Source organism: Chiloscyllium plagiosum, unplaced genomic scaffold (assembly GCF_037043375.1).
Source record: "Chiloscyllium plagiosum isolate Xiang-an unplaced genomic scaffold, Cpla_swu_hap1 HiC_scaffold_31, whole genome shotgun sequence".
Lineage (NCBI taxonomy): Eukaryota > Metazoa > Chordata > Chondrichthyes > Orectolobiformes > Hemiscylliidae > Chiloscyllium > Chiloscyllium plagiosum.
In genome coordinates, this window is record NW_028270169.1 from 19,251,516 (window position 1) to 19,269,283 (window position 17,768).

Genomic DNA, 17,768 nt, shown 5'->3' on the forward strand with positions numbered 1-17,768 from the left:
CTGAAGTAATGATAATAGGCTCCCTTGTGAATTGATCACCACTGAATAATTTTTGAGATGTATTAGAGTAATTTTTCTTTTCTGCAAAATATTATTAGACAATTAAAACCGAATAAAGCAATACCTGGGGACCCTGCTGTCATGATCAGAAGTGACTTATATGTCCACAGCCCTTTACATTTGGAAAGTAAGATCTTGTCCGCAGCTTTCAGTTTGATAAATTTCTGCTCTTGGATTGTTTTGATTGATAGACCATCTGGTGCATCTTAGAAAAATAATCAATTTTGCAGTGGTCTCATTTCCTCCAGTTTGTATTGACAGCCGGGTCAATTTGAATGCTTGGCTGAATTAAAAAACCTACAGAACCACTTATCTCAGCAGTAAGCCGTGTACAGATTGATGACAGCCACAGAAATTATTAAATGATTAGCTGTTTTCGATGGTGTTTACAGAAAGAAGTTTATTTTAATAACAAAATAACCATCTGAAGGGACTGACATTATTTTCATTGAATCCAAATCTTTTTAAGAATATAAATGTTTTTGTTTTGCACTGATAACTCTAATAAGATTGTTAGAGATAAAAAAAACCTACTTCAAAGGATTCCCACTATTATTACATGGCTCCTGAGGACATTGTGGATACAGGGTGAATGGTGAAGATGAGAGGTGCATGGAGATGGGAAGTGAGTCATGCAAACAGTAAGGATTAGGAAGGCATAAGATTTATGCTGAAGAGCTGGACCACCTTAACAAGCCCACTTGGCAATTAACACTCTGCTGTAGCTTCCTTGACACTCAGAGACCTGAATCCTGCCCTCTAAATCTCCAAGGGGTAGAAGAGGATGGATGGGGAGAGGATTGCTGTAAAATTCTAAATAATCTTAATTTAGGGATTTGATTAGTAGGTCAGAATCCTTTGTTTACCTGTTCCTCTTCCATTCAATTTACCCCCAGAGCTACAGTGGACTAAAACCTAATGATTAACCTTTGCTCTATTTTATCCTTCCTGCACTTGGAAACATGAAATCCCTAGGCAAAGGACAGAAGAACATATGCATTAATATGCTTGTACTATACCATCTGGTCTTCCTCAATTGATGTAATTTAAAACCTTCAGACAGATATTTTAATGCTACAGAATACTGTGGGACACTGCACACTTTTTTATTAAGGACTACTTAAGTAAGCTTCAGTTGCGAGACTGTGAGAAGTAAGATTTGGATATTAAAGGAAGGATGCAATTAAAAACGAAACTTGACAAATATTGTTATGAAAACGACAGTATTGTATTATTTGTGCTAACTCTTGCCTGTTGTGCCACCATTGCCTCCACTCCGCAGAACTGTGACGGTCACATGTACTGACTGTTTTGTCAAGATGCTGGATACACTGATATTGGTACATGGTAATCCTTGCTGAAGAAGGCTAAGATTCGCAGTACTTAGTGAATAAACAACATTGTGCAATGAATGTAACCTAACAGGCTTACTCACTACAATCGCAGGTGACTGTGATCGAACCTAAGGATTGAATTAAATAAGGTAACATTAATGCTTTTATACTTTAAAACAAAAGTACATCTCAAACAGAAGTCACAGGATATTTTACATAACATTTGTCTTAATTAGCTTTCATTCATCTCTGATCTTTGCAAAGCTAACTGATCTCATGGCAAGATGGGTTAAAGACAAAAAAAACGGACAGAGCTTGTGCTTCAGATTACCATATAGCTGTGATCATGCATGCATGTGGATATCAAATGAACATAGGATCATGGTCAGCTGCGAACCTGTCAACATTGGCATATGAACAAGTTAATTTACAATAGATATCAGGAAGTGACCAGAGCTCATGAAACTATGCCCCAGCAATCACTGATCAAACAACACAAGAAAGGAAGACAATGAGGAAATTTATTTATTGAAGCATGGCTTGTCCGGTGGAACAATAACTTAGATAAACATTTTTAAAAATAGGCTGGTGTATGCTAAAACCCTAGCTACGCCACTCCTGTTACAAATTGTTCTTATTGCAAAAGGATTCTGGAAGATTTCTAAAATTCCTCTGATTTTAACTTCATGAATTCCTAAAAATACTATACTTTAAAAAAACTGCTTTGCTACTAATTACCTTTATTTAAGAAAAATGCATGCAATTGAATATAAGCGTTTACTAAGATTAGTTTTTATTCCACTGTAACCACCTAATCAGAAATACAGCAGCTTGGTTACGTGTATAAATGGACCTCTGCCATGCTTCTAGCAAGATGCAGCAGTGAAGCTCTGTGCAAATTACTGGCCATGCATGCTGTCTTATAAATTTGACACTGTAGCATTGCATTTGATAGCTGCTAAAGCCCAAAACTTTGTTCAGGAAATCCTTTCCAGTCTGAAAGTTCAATGCAACTGTGTCTCTGATTCCTTACCTCCAGTTCATTTAATACTTTAGCTATACCAAAAATGGTGATGTTAACTGTTGGCTCTTTGTAACTAAGAGTCACAACTGATTGGTTCATAAAAAATCCAGGAATGAAAGGAATCTCTGTTCTTCCAACTTGACCTGCATAATGGCCTCCCAGAACAGAAGCTTTTACAGATATATAGGTGTCTCCGCCTATACTTAACTCCTTATGTACCGAGTCTGACAGTTCTTTTATTGTGACGGTGCAACTGTAATGACCTAAAAATTGAAAGCAAAATAATAGATACTCAGAAATTTACGATTGCAGAATTCAGCTAGTAGTTTTTTAATTCAGTCAAAACTGATTTTCTTTTGACACATTGGATTTTCATTATTTTCTTTTCAAAAATATTGTCATAGGACGTTAAAACATTTTTTGAATCCACTCGTTCTAATCTTTCCCATAAGGAGAAACATCCTCAGCATCCAACCTGTCAAAATCCCTTAAGATTTGAATGTTTCAGTAAGGTCACCTCTCATTCTTCTATACTCCAATGAATACAGGCCCAAACCTTGCTCAAAAAAGACATTCCCCATTTTCTTGGAATAACACAAGTCAAGTGAATCTTTACATTATAGTAGTAAGTAAGAAGTTCAAAACTGTATGTATTATCCAGTTGAGGTAGCACTAAAACTCTGTGCAATATTTCCTATTTAGATATTTCATTACCCTTGCAATAAATGACATTCCATTTGTCTTCCTAATTGCTGCGATTCATATACCAGGAAATGCATATCCGTCTACACTGAAGAGTTTTGCAATCTTTTTCCAATGTTAATGAAGATTATTAGTGGAGTGAACCTTATCTCTTAGACATTTGCCACGATACTGTTTTTATGGCATTTTATTTAATTGACTCTATGACCAGAATTGGTATAAAGTTAAGTTTTGCATTCTATTTCCTTCAACAGTCTCTGGTAACAGCAGAAAATTAGTATTGGGTTCAATTGATCTAGATTAATAAATAACGTGGCTTTGCAGGATCTGTAGCTATGTGAGAGCATGATGTAACCAGCTTTTTCATGTCTTGATATTAAACAGTGCATTGATAAGTCAGTTAGTTATAGCTATCATGATTAACATGGAAATAATTAGATATATTTTGAAATACTGCCTGCATGAAACAGCAAGAGAGATCACAACATTCTAGAAGGGCTATGTTACTCATTTACCTGTATCAGAAATGAATTCTGGTACCACAGAGAAAACAGAAACTGCTAGGAACTGCAATCCAATATTACTAAACCGCACAGAACAGGCAAGGTTTGATGCAGGGTTTAGCTTTGACATAGCTTTAACTTGAGCAAAACTGCAGTCTCCTGGATGAATACAAAAGACTGATGTCAGACAGTTCAATATGAGTAGACTTTATGAACACAAAGTTATAATTTATCTGCATTTATTAGGTAAATATACAGATAGCCTGACAGCAATGTTATAATGGAGTGCTACAGCCTTAAGTTGCAAGACAAATGATACTGCCTGTGATTCAGCACTAGGAGAAAGGGAGGGATAGTGACTCTTTCAAAGTACTTTTCATAATGTTAAGAAAGATGTTGGGCATAGTATAACTCAACTGTAATGTTTGATTAGTGCCAACATCTGGGAGATAATGAGGACTGCAAATGCTGGAGATCAGAGCTGAAAATGTGTTGCTGGAAAAGCGCAGCAGGTCAGGCAGCATCCAAGGAGCAGGAGAATCGACGTTTCGGGCATGAGCCCTGCTTCAGGTTAGTGCCAACATCTAACAAACATTTCTGTTGGGAACGCATGCTGATTATAAATGTTTTGTTTGCAAGGGTTCACTCATAGCATGTCAATGGAAGAACTCTCCCTTCAATTGACCAATCTGAATAGATTTGCTTTCTTGGAGAAAAAAAAAGCAAAAAATGATACATTAAGATTCAGTCATTTATAAACAACTTGCACAAGACCGTAGAGTTTGAATGCTGAAAATGCAGTATATAACTGGGAGAATTTGGAATGTATCAAAATTTAATTTGATTAAAGGACATAATAACTTGATGGAAACTCTAATAACGCATGCTACTTATGTGAACGTATACAAAATGAAGTCAGGCACTTAAGGAAACATAATGGCAATACATTGTCTAATTTACACAAATTGGGGTTCGGCTCAAGAGACAGAGCAAGGGTCTCAGTGCTACAGATATCTAGTTCATGGTTTATGTGTTTTAGTATACAAGGCACTCAAGTTAACTGTTGAAAATTGGATAAATGTAACTGAAGCACTCTGGGAGTCTTGTGTACTAGGAAGGTTTAGGTTGTGATTCTTTAAGAGGCCAACAGCTAAAAAGTAATTAAAAATTGGAATTTTGCGATTGCCAGAGGAACCAAAACAATTGACAGTTCCAAAGGTTACAACAAAACTGAAAGAACTGCAGTCCCTGAAAATCAGAAACAAAAACAAAATGTAAATTGCTGGGAAAATTCAGCAGGCCTGGCAGCATCCATGGAAAAAAATCAGAGTTAAGGTTTCAGGTCCAGTGTCCCTTCTTCAGAATCCAAAGGTTACTCCTTTTTGTTTAACATAATCAGAATAGAAGAGTTGGAACTATAAAACAAAGGGTGGGTTTACTTAGCTGGAGATGTTGTGTCTGCACAGCCTGCAATAATAGAGGAATCTGGAGCTAATATAAAAACAAAATACTGCAGATATGGAAATCTGAAATAAAACCAGAAATGCTGGAGAAACTCAGCAGGCCTCATAGGATCTGTGGGAAGAGAAAGAGAATTAACATTTTAAGACTGATATGGCTACTTCAGAAAGCTTTCCGAGTTACATTAGCTTTGAGGTATTCAGTAAACTTCAATGGTCACGTTAAGGAGAATCTGGAACAAGCCACAGAGTCAGGCAGGTACATGGAAGTTAAGAAGGTTCCTTGGTTCAATTTACTGGGAGCATGTTTGCCAGAAGTCAGTTGTAGTTTGGAATTACAAGTGTTGAAAGTAGTTCCAGGTAGCACAGGAGCTGCTGTTAGCAGACACCAAGAAGTTAGGGCTCAGGAGAAGACCCAAAGACTGGTGGCTTCATGAGGAGGAGAAAGCATTGGGCTAAAAGGCTTTGGAAGCCACCAATGGTTCAGTGTAGCTGTCATGGTGGTGATGGGAGCCCATAAGTAGTATTTGCTTGGTGCAGCTGAGAAAGACTGGAGCTAAGGGAAGTTCAGCTGCAGCTCAGCGACACTGTTTGTTAAAAACTGAATTGCATTAGGAATTAGACACCTGGGAGCAGATTCAGGAGTCCTGGGGAACTTAGTCTCAGGAAAAGGGACTTATTTACCAAGAGATGTGCATCTAGGAAAACTTAACAAAAAACTAAATTCACAACTGATCTTGGAGGAACCTGTGTGGGATGGCTCACAGCACAGGAACAGATAAGTGAATAGTTTTTAAGTGTAGCCTTGCTGTAGACCTACAATAGTGAGTAGAGTGAGTTCTTTCTTGATTATATGTTTTATTGCTATCTGTCTTTTGATTAAATTTTAAAAATATAAGCCATAAGCCTGGAGCAGTGTTGTTTTAGAGCAAGAAGACAGTGCTATTTTCTGGGTCTGTAGATTGTGAAGGAGCAACGATGGCCTTTAGTAGAGTGTGAAGGAGCAACGATGGCCTTTAGTAGAGTAATATGCTCATCTTGTCGGATGTGGGAGTTCAGGGAGAGTTTTCATGTTACTGAGGATTATGTCTGCAGGAAATGTCTTTGGTTGCGAATCCTATCACGTAAAATGGATTGGTTAGAGTGACAATTAGAGGCAGTGAGGAATTTACAAGAGCAAGGGGGTGTGATGGATGGCAGTTATAGGAATGGAGAAAAGCTGCAGATACAGTCACATAGATGGGTTAACGCCACGAAAAGTAGGAGAGGTAGGCAGGTAGTGCAGAAGTCTTCTGTGGCTATCCCCATTTCAAACAAGTATCCTGTTTAGAAAATGTAGAGGGTGATAGACTCTCAGGGGAATGTAGCACGAACAACCAAGTTTCTGGTTTAAGGCAGGCTCTAATGAAGGGTACGTTTGGTTCTAAGCCATCGAATGTGATAGGAGACTCTATAGTCAGAGACACAGACAGGCGATTCTGTGGCCAGCACCGAAAAATTAGAATGGTGTGTTGCCTCCCTGGGGCCAGGATCAAGGATGTGTCAGAGAGGGTACAGAATGTTCTCAAAGGGGAGAGGGACCAGCAGGAGGTCATTGTACACATTGGAACCAACAACATAGGAAGGGAGAAGGACGAGATTCTGAAGGGAGAATATCGAAAGTTAGGCAGGAATTTAAAAAGGAGGTCCTTGAGGATAGTAATATCAGGATTACTCCTGGTGCTATGAACTAGTGAGGGTTGGAAGAAGCAGATACAGAAGATGAATACGTGTCTAAGGAGCTGGTGTATGGTAGAAGTTTTCACGTTTTAGGATCGTTGGAATCTCTTCTGGGATGGAAGTGACCTATATATTTCCAGGAATATATCCAGGGAAGTTATTTGGGTGGAACTGAGAAATCAGAAAGGGATGATCACCTTATTCGGATTGTATTATAGACCACCAAATAGTCAGTGAGAAATTGAGAAACAAATTCGTGAGGAGATTTCAGTTATCCATGAGAATAACAGGGTGGTTTAGGAAGGGGATTTTAACTTTCCAATCATAGACTCGAACTGTCATAGTGTTAAAGGTTTAGATTGAGAGGAATTTAAGTGTGTACAAGAAAATTTTCTGGTTCAGTATGTGGATATACCTACTTGAGAATATACAAAACTTGACCTACTCTTGGGAAATAAGGAAGGGCAGGTGACTGAGGTGTTAGTGGGGGTGCACTCTGGGGCCAGAAACCATAATCTTATTAGTTTTAAAATAGTGATGGAAAAGTATAGACAGGATCTAAAAGTTGAAGTTCTAAATTGGAGGGAAACTAATTTTGACGGTATTAGGTAAGAACTTTCAAAACCTATTGGGGGGCAGATGTTTGCAGGTAAAGGGACAGCTGGAAAATAGGGACAGCTGGAAATCACCAACCCAAGGAAAAGCAAACATATAAATAGAAAGCAGGAAACACCAGCAGTGCTTCGTCTAGAGGCTCACTGAAGACGTTACCTGGTATGGTGACAAAAGGTCTGAAAATGAACCTTCTAGCTCAGCAAGCAAACCTACATCAAGAATTTTTCATTTTATTGCACACTGAAGCCAAGATGAATCTCAGTCTTCTAGTGAAACAGAATGAAATGGGGAGTAATTGGAGCCATGGTACAAAAATATAATTCAGTTCCTAATTTGAAATCATGCAATCAAGATTTTCCTCAAATATATATTCCTATATTCACATTTATAACAAAATATCCTAGATAAAATTCCTACATTCTGACACTGTAATTTTCCATTGTTACTGGAGAAAATGCAGTTAAGCAAGTGTCTTAAATCTCTCTTCACAACTATGGTTTCCCACCAGTAATTAGAAACAATGAGCACTCACCTCTCAGACTGCTGTCTTTGTTCATAGTTGTCACAAGAAATCTGTACACATTAATATTAGGACGACCAATTACACAAGTGAAACCATGAAAGGAAACTGTGGCTTTTCCTACACCAATAATTGTGATCTGAAACAGAAAGAGGAGAACTATTGCATTTTGCAACATAACCAAGGCTATAAGGATTCAATACTAGAATTTTGTTTTTGCAAGTTTTGATTATAATGGTCATTATACTGGAAATAAGGAGAAAGGTGAAGTTCCATTTGATGAACAAGTGGTAGCAGAAAGAAAGAAAAATCTCTGAAATAATGCCACTTTGTTTATGTTTTGGTGAACTCTTCACTTCATAGGAATAATATTTTGTGCATAACTAATGAAATAAGATATTACCATATTTCCACTAATTTTATAGTCTATCAAGCATGATTATATCAAATACATCAAAATTAAATGATGGAAATCTTACTTCTCTGTAGGTTCTCACAATTCCTGGAATTTCATAATATACTGTGGTTGACCCTGTACTCCTTGTAACTCCCAATCCTGTGGCCGGATCAATCTGTAGAACTTCACTTGATAACTGATACCAGTTCCCAGGTTCACCTAAACAAATCCTTCAGTTTTGATTTCAAGATAAATAACTTCAAGCAACAAAACAGCTGATTCCGCATTTTGAAAAAAACACTTGCAGTACTTCTTCAGAACATATCAGATGCAGAAGCAATTTTACATTATGGAATATTAAGCATGTATTTGCATATCATTATTACCAAGAAGTAAATCAAGAAAAATGCTCCCTTTAAAATACTTCTGGGTGTCAAAATTATAAACAAAAGATTTGAAGAGAATGGAATTTTTGCAACTACTGTAAAGGGTAACATGACATATGGGACTAAGTTGTATTGTGGGCTAAGATACTGTTTCTTGCACCATTTGAAATTAAATCTTTTGTTTTCCTCTCAGTTATGAGGATTATAAACAATTTGAGCTGAAGCAATTCCAATGCAGCTCTCACCATACAAAAGATAATGCCACAAAACTTTCCACAAAGCAGGAGGTTGCATTAGATTGTTCTAATTTGGGGTAACTGAGGCACACTTCTGTCTTTGTTGAAAGTACTTTAAGTATTATTCTGAAGAAAATACAAACATAATCAAGCAATCCCTTTATAGAAGTGAAAACTGAAGGAAATTCATACTACCAGGCTTTATTCTGCTTATAGCTCAAATAAATTAAATTTTACTGTGATGTCTGTCCCACATATTTTATTTATTAGTCCTTGTTTTTGCTTCTGAGGAGGTCACAGGTTTGAGCATCCCTCCAGCGACTTGAGCACATAATCGAGCTGATACTTCAATGAATTTTGGAGAGAGTGCTGCAAAAGGTGCTGTCTTCTGGATGATAAACTGAACAAAAGCTCCACCTGTTCATCTCTGTTAAGAGCCTGCATCACGGGGTAGGTGGGAATGGAAAGAAAATCGCTAACAAATGGAAGCTGGTGACCTATGTACATCATTTAGCAGTTTGGAAGAGAATTCCTGCTCATCTTAGTTCCATATTTAGAAAGCAATGGGAGCCTTCTTACTCTTGTGCTGCTAACTCAACATGTGGTGAGTGAAGTACTGGGGCAAATGATTCTAAGGCCACCAGATAGAAAGCTGCAACAGCAGCCAGACAGCTTTTGATTCCAGCAGAAAAATTGCTTCTTTTGTTATTTTAAGATTTCCAGCCAACTATAATGCGGTGCTATTTCAAGTCTTTTGAATTATGAAACTAAACTTTGTGGTATCTTTTATGTCGAAAAACTAACCTTCTTGGTTTACCAGTACACTGCTGAAACATATCACATCACTCAGTATCACATGCTCTGATATGTTGGGCCATATCGCATATTGGGTAGGTATTGGGATATAATCTGCAATGCCTGGGTGCCTGTTATCCCAAACTGCTAACAGGGTCAATCCTATATTGGCAGCCTGTGCCACGTAAGTATTATTCCTAGTACCAGGTCCAATCAGCAGCAGATCATCCCTAGATTGGTTTAAAAAAAAATCTATTAATCTTTCAAGCATGGTTTTTAGAATTAGACATGAAAAATCATTTTTTGCACTAATCATTTTGAAAACATAATGAAAGTTGGACCTAGGAAGGATAACTGTAGAAGTAGCAATGACATTTCTATCTATAGAACACTATGGTCCAGATTTCTAATAGGTGAACAGATAATGCAGCAGTATAAGCCAGATGTTGAGTCGTGTAGAATTACCAATTCATCAAATTCCAATTCAAGTTTAAATTTCTGATAGACAATCACTCAGTATTGGGAATCCTCTGAAAATGTTTCCAACTTGAATTATAGTTGGAAAAATGAGGCAGAAAAATGGGAGTTACAGACTCGTTTGCCTAAAGTCAACAATAGGGAAATGCTGGAGTCTACTGTAAAGGGCATAATAACAAGAACTCAGAAATAACCCCTGGGATTCTCTATTACAAAAAGTTGTGGAGGCCAAATCACTGTTTACATTTAAGAAATGGATAGATTTCAAGAGGGATTACACCAAGTTAACATGAATTTGTTACAGAATTGTTATGGCACAGATGGAAGCCATTCGGCCGATCATGCCTGCACTGGTTCTATTACTAGTGCCAATCTCCTGCCTTTTGCCCATATCCATGCACACCATTTCAATCCAAATAATCAATCAATGCCTCTTGAATACCTCAAGTGAACCCTCCTCCATTTCTCCAGGTCCTATTTGCTGTCTGGAAAGGATTTTTCTCAATCTATGAAAAATAAATCTTGTTTGACACATTGGATGTTTTCAGGATCTATCTAGTAAAATAAAGGAGGGAGAATCAGTGGATATGCTGCATTTGGATTTTCAGAAAGATTTTGGTAGAGTTCCACGTAAGAGGCTGGTATGCAAAATCAAAGAACATGGGACTGGGGGTAATGTATTGGCATGGATTCAATATTGGTTAGCAAACAGGAAATAGAGAGTAGGAATGATTGGGGCTTTTTTTCAGAATGGAAGGCATGAAAAAAAGGGATTCTCTAACGCAGAATGTTGTGGAGGCCATGTCACTGATTATGTTTTAAAAATGGGTAGATTTCCAGAGGCTAAAGATTCCAAAGGGTATGGGGAGAGAGAGCAAGAATACAGGATCCACCACATACATGCAGAATGGTGGAGATGGCTTGATAGGCTGAATAGCCTACTGCTAATATTTCTCCTCCTATACTTTTAGTTCTAACTCATATCTGGACAGTTACTTAGGAAAAAAAATCTGCTATAACTCCTGAGTAACTATAGAATTGATAATCATACCTCCTCACTCTACATCTTCAGGTGAAATAGGGGAGGGTGTAAAAGAAGATGGCATTGCACTATTAATTAGAACACAGTTACTACAGTAAAGTAGGACATTACCTTGGAAGGGATTTTGAATGAGGCTTTGTGGGTGGAGCTTAGGAACAAAAAGTATGTAAAAACTTTGCTGGGAGTGTATTATAAGCCCTCAAACAGTCATTAGGCAATAGAGGCGCAGATATTCAGACAACTCACTGAGATGTATAATAATAATACAATAATCATATTAGGGGATTTCAATTCACAAACATGAATTGTGATTGTCATAGTGTAAAGTATTTTAGAGGAGGCAGATTTCTTGAAATGTATTCAGGAGAGCTTTTTATCTCAGCCCGAAGAAGGGGATGGTGCTGGGGAGTGAAGCCAGACACATAGTCAAGATGGCAATGGGGAGCATTTCAGTGATAGAGACCACAACACAGTACGATTCAAGTTTCTTATGAAAAAGAAAAGCGATGCCTGCAAAAAGAGAGTTTTAGATTGGGGCATGGCAGATTTTATTTTAAAAAAGGTTGGACCTAGCAAACGAATACTAGGAACAGCTACTTGTGCGAAAATCTGCAGATCAGTGTGGAGTGTTAAAAAGGTAAATGGGAAGAATACAAGCCCAACATGTTCCCTTCAGGGTGAAATATAGGAGCAACAAACCCAGGGAAGCTGAGATTTATGGGAATATTCAGGACTGGCAAAGAAAGGAAAGAGGCTCTTAGCAGATACAAGGGAAGCAAATCAATATAGGTCCTAGTGAAACACAGGAAGTGCAGTTGGGGGAGGGGGGGGGGTGGGAGCTTAAGAAAGCAATTAGAAGAGCAAAGAGGGAGAATGAGAAAACACTGGTGGGTAAAGTTAGGAAGAACCTCAAGCTGTTCTCCAAGTATATTAAGGGGAAAAGAATAACCAGAGGAAGAGTAGGGCCCATTAGGGGCCAAGGGGGAAATCTGTACAGGGAGCCGGAGGACAAGGATAGAGTGTTAAATGAGTCCTTCACAACCATCATCACTCAGGAGGATGATGATGTAGGCACAGAATTTGGGCAGATGGATTGAGATGATCTTCAGCAGAGTGATATAGGGAGTAAGGAAGTATTGGATTTTTTTTAAAATCAGATTTAAAAATAGATAAATCCTTTGGTTCAGATGAGTTGTAAACCAGGCTTGTGTAGGTGGCAAGGAACAAAGTTGCAACGAACCTGTCACATTTTTTAAAGCCATTTCTTGCCACAGGGGTGATGCCAGAGGACTTGAGGCCAGCTAATGTTGTTCCACTTTTCAAAAAGGGTGGTAGAGATAAACCAGAAATTAAGGAATTACAGATCCCTGAGCCTTAATGGTAGGAAACTGTTGGATAAGATTCTGAAGAGGCAATATTTCATCATAGATAGTCAGTGTGGCCTTGTCAGAGATAGGTCATGCCGAACAAATTTGAATAAAAATTTTGAGGTGGTGATCAGGTGTGTAGGTGAGTAGTGCATATGACATACACAGATTTCAGCAAAGCCTTTGACAAGATCCCACATGGGAGATTATTAAAGGTAAAATTACAAGATGTGGGATACTTGGCAAGATGGACCCAAAATCAGCTTAATGACAGGTGACAAGAGGGTCGTAATACAAGGTTCCTTGAGAGACTGGAAGCCAGTTTCCAGTGTATCACAGAGATCGATCTGGGTGCTTTTGTATACATATAAAATGTAGATGAGAATGTACTGGGGGAGGGAGATAATTGTTTGCAGATAACATAAAAATATACTAGGTGGTTAACAACGAGACAGGTGGTCTTAGTTTAGAGGAAGGTTTAGATGGGTTGGTCAGTTGGAATTTAACTCTGAGAAATGAGAGATGATGCACTTTATAGGAAGTAACAAGACAAGGGAGTACTAAATGAATGGCAAGATACTAGGAAGGCCAGAGCATCAGAGGATCTTGGGATGCTTATATACAAATTCCTGAAAGTGGTAGGAAAAGTTAATATTGATGTTAAGATGACAGAGAGGACACTTGCCTTTATCAGTTGAGGCACAGATTATAAGAGCAGAGAGGTTATGTTGCAGCTGTACAAAACTTTGGTTGAGAACAGCTGAAGCACTGTATGCAGTTCTGTTTGCTGCACTTTGGAAGGATGTAATTGGTCTGCAGGTTTACCAGCATGTTGCCAGATTTGGAGGACTTCATCTTGAGATTGTTTTCTTTAGAGCAGAGCAGGCTGAGGAAGAGACCTGACTGAGATTTATACATTTATGAGTGGCATGGATACGATGGATAGGAAGCTGCTAATCTCCTTAGTTTTGAACATAAAACATTACAGCGCAGTACAGGCCGTTCGGCCCTCGATGTTGCACCGACCTGTGAAACCAACCTGAAGCCCATATAATCTACACTATTCTATTCTCGTCCATATGCCTATCCAATTATCATTTAAATGCCCTTAACGTTGGTGAGTCTACCCCTGTGGCAGGCAGTGCATTCCATGCCCCTAATACTCTGAGCAAAGAAACTACCTTTGACATCTGTCCTATATCTATCACCCCTCAATTTAAAGGTATGTCCCCTCATGCTAGCCATCGCCATCAAGGAAAAAGACTCTCACTGTCCAACCTATCTAACCCTCATGTCTCAATTAAGTCGCTTCTCAACCTTCTTCTCTCTAACGAAAACAGCCTCAAGTCCCTCAGCCTTTCCTCGTAAGACCTTCCCTCCATACCAGGCAACAACCTAGTAAATCTCCTCTGCACCCTTTCTAAATCTTCTACATCCTTCCTATAATGTGGTCACCAGAACTGTGCGCAATACTCCAAGTACAGCCACACCAGAGTTTTGTATTGTGTATTGATGTGGCCAATCTCTCCTACTTTTCCCTATTTATAAAGTCAACGTCAGTTTAGTGCTAATATAAAATGGTGGCTGTGAACAAATCTATGATGTCCGACTTGACTCATTTGTCAGCAAGGGAGAGGGGGCAATGGGTCAAAAGCCATTTCCATTCATAGATCTTTGCAGAGATAGGAGATGGAGATAGCTCTTTGAAGGTTATGAAAATGCATATTTCAGAACCTGTTTACAGGGAATGCTGAGACAATGCCACAGGGAATGCTGAGACAAGGTCTGCCTTACCTTCCAAGCTCCAAATATCTGAGAGACTCAAATACACAAAACCTGAAATAGCTAAGCCACTGAATTGTAGATCTGAAGCCTTGGATCAGGATTTGTCACAGACTGAGAATCCTGTGTGCCTAGGCCCGATCCAAATCTCCCCCAGTTCCTTCCTGACTTTTGATCACTATGATACTGTCCTTCTATTTCTCTCCCATCTTTCATAACATGAAAACTTCCACCTTCCAGTCTGTAACTCATAGTTTAAAGGCATCATTTTAAGGTTGGAGGTCCAGCAGAAATTTGAGGAAAACACTTTTTTACCCAGAGAGTAGTGGGAATCTGGAATGCTCTGCCTGGGAGGATAGTAGAGGTGAGAAACCTCACTAAAGATTGTACGTGCATGAGCACTTGAGACATTAAAGTATTCAAGGTTATGGGTCAAATGTTAGAAAATAGGATTAGGGGAGATAGGTCAGCACAGTCTTGATGGAATGAAGGGCCTCTTCTCTGCCATGTGACTCTAGAACTCTGCTCACCAGTAATCTCCTCACCAGGCTCTCCATATCATTGTGCCTGTCCACCTTTCTAAAAATAAAGCATAAATCTTTCCTTTGACACTCTGCCCCAACTAGAACAACACTGAACACCCTTCCTTCACCACCCACCCCCCCAGGCCTCAGGAGAAGGGTGTGCAGAAGGAGCTAATCACAAAAGATTGAGACTTTATGTGAATTCAGGTTGGACAGCACCACCCCCATTCCAAGTAGCTATCCTAATTCATCAGAGAAACAATGTGTGAAGAGTTGCTTCTCTAATCACAGGCTGTTTCTCATCTGCATCTACAATAAAAAGGTTCACTAGCTAATACACCATAATGGTTAGGCATGGTGTCAGTGAGGCATTTCCCACTACAATGTGAAGACGAAACAACACCAGTCACTTGCCAGTACGTCTGATTTCTCATAGGCACTAAGGGGACTCTCCCACATCTGCACTACACTGATTCCGAATAGAGATTATTAGCAAAGGAACCAATATTTGCTGCAGAACCCTAGGAATCCATTTTCATTTTTCTGAAGTATGACAGCCTTCCTTTCAACCTTAAAGTATGAATCAAAGGCTGTAATGTCCGCTTTATGTTTGGTGTTCTTAAATCAGCAGGTTTGGACATGTTAAAACACCTCCATGGCCTTCAAAAACTGAAGTGGCACTTGAATCTTGACGCTCTATCCTCAAGACCTTCTATCCTATGACACTACTGCTGTGTCATAGGATCCCTCATTAGTATTGTTTTTTTTAAATCAACCTCGTGTCCACTTTGATGCTGCTATTAACTGTAATAAGGAACATTTTGACCTAACGTCAACTGATATATGAATAAGACTGGAGACAATCTGGTGTCAAATCAAATCGGTGACACCAATTTGTCACACAGTATCATCAAGGCCTCCCATGAGTCCAGATATACAGGTATAGACAATGATTTTCCCATGACAGAATCCATACAGTATGGAAGCAGACCATTTGGCCCACTGAGTCCACACTGACCATCCATACAACATCCCACCCACCCCCACTCTATTCCTTTAACCCTGCATTTCCCAGGGCTAACCCACTGGCATCCACTGCATGCACATCCCTAGACATTATGGGCAATTTGACATGGCCAATCAACCTAATCTGCACATCTCTGGATTGAGGGAGGAAACCGGAGCACCCAGAGAAAACCCATGCAGTCACAGGGAGAATGTGCAAACTCCACACAATCAACTGCCCAAGGCTGGAATTGAACCCGGTTCCCAGGCACTGTGAGGCAGCAGGGCTAACCACCATGCCATCCTGTTCCTTATAGTACCTGCTGATGTTGCCAGCCACCAATAACACTACTGGTTCAATTACTGCTGAGTTATTTTTCAATTGCGTGCTGGTAGCTGAAGGTGTTTCACCTTACAGCCACATTGCAGACAGCACACCACTGCTGCCACCATGAATAAACATCCTGGCAATGATTTGGGATCTTTGGGCATCCTACTTGCTCTGGCTTTAAGAGGTGTATTTTGACCTTTTTTTAAAATGGAGGGGTCAAGAGGTGACAATTAGTCTGCTCCAAGCCAATAAAGTAAACATGTGACACTTTGGAGCTTCTAAAAAAAATTGGAACAGTAGAAGCAGCATGAATATGTGACTCCCACAGAATCAATGCTTTTGTTTAGATTTCAGTAGTTGCTGGGATTTAGAACCTGGGTGTGGAAGCCATCTTTTTCTCTGTTTCAGCTAAAAGCTAGAGTTCTCTCTGCCAGAATTTTCTCTTGATATTCTTTCCTCCTGGACTGAAGAAACATTGCATGTGAGACAATCTATTTTACTCAATTTGCCTTTGCCAAGGGTGTATTTATGGGATGTTATTATAATGTAACAGTTGCTGTTTAAAAGTTAAATAATCTATTATTCTGTTTAGTTTTCCAATAGAGTTAAAGCTGGACCAATTCTTCTTTCTTTTGTTCGTATTTTAACTATAGAGTAAACTATAGAGACTAGGACCCGTGGACACAGCCTTAGAATTAGAGGGGGTCATTTCAGAACAGAAATGCGGAGACATTTCTTCAGCCAGAGAGTGGTGGGCCTGTGGAATTCATTGCCACGGAGTGCAGTGGAAGCCGGGACGCTAAATGTCTTCAAGGCCGAGATTGATAGATTCTTGTTGTCTAGAGGAATTAAGGGCTACGGGGAGAACGCTGGTAAGTGGAGCTGAAATGCGCATCAGCCATGATTGAATGGCGGAGTGGACTCGATAGGCCGAATGGCCTTACTTCCACTCCTATGTCTTATGGTCTTATAAAGTGTGTTTTGCATAAAGCCCAGCTGTTTGACTGATCAAAACACATCTGGAACACAATGCCTTATACTTGACTTCAAAGAAGAAGTTAGAATCTAGGTGATCTCTTAGTTATATTCTGAGGGGTTTGGTCTGGTCCATAACATAGTGCAAACTGATAAATGCTTATTGATTATGTACATGACATACAGAACAATGAGACAGAAGGATTTTAAAAGAACTTTCTTCCATCAGATCCTAGAACGGTATAATCTGACACACAAGGATAATTATGCATCAGAGTTATTAATTCCATAGTTGGCTAGATGGCTAGTTTGTGATGCAAAATAACAATAGCACCAGTTCAAATTGTGTATTGACTGAGATTATCATGAAGACTCCTGTTTCTCAATCCCTCCCCTCATTTGAGGGGTGGTGGCCGCCAGGTTAAAACACAACTGCCAATTCTGTCTCTCCAATGGGAGAAAACAGCCCTATAGTCCTCTGGGACTATGACGACTTTATACTACTTCAATTTTA

At 39.2% G+C, this 17,768-nt stretch overlaps 1 protein-coding gene across 2 annotated transcripts in view; it reads right to left on the reverse strand.

Moving 5' to 3' along the window:
• The window catches only part of LOC122563983 (nuclear pore membrane glycoprotein 210-like), a 177,597-nt gene that overhangs the window by 13,876 nt on the left and 145,953 nt on the right, over positions 1 to 17,768 (reverse strand). For both annotated transcript variants that reach the window (XM_087977310.1, XM_043718384.2), the window contains 6 exons: positions 9,761 to 9,981; positions 8,417 to 8,553; positions 7,950 to 8,076; positions 3,636 to 3,782; positions 2,428 to 2,681; positions 1,312 to 1,522 (listed from right to left, as the gene is read on the reverse strand). In XM_087977310.1, the coding sequence (XP_087833436.1) occupies positions 1,312 to 1,522; positions 2,428 to 2,681; positions 3,636 to 3,782; positions 7,950 to 8,076; positions 8,417 to 8,553; positions 9,761 to 9,981 (1,097 nt within the window). The remainder of the gene's footprint in view (positions 1 to 1,311; positions 1,523 to 2,427; positions 2,682 to 3,635; positions 3,783 to 7,949; positions 8,077 to 8,416; positions 8,554 to 9,760; positions 9,982 to 17,768) is intronic.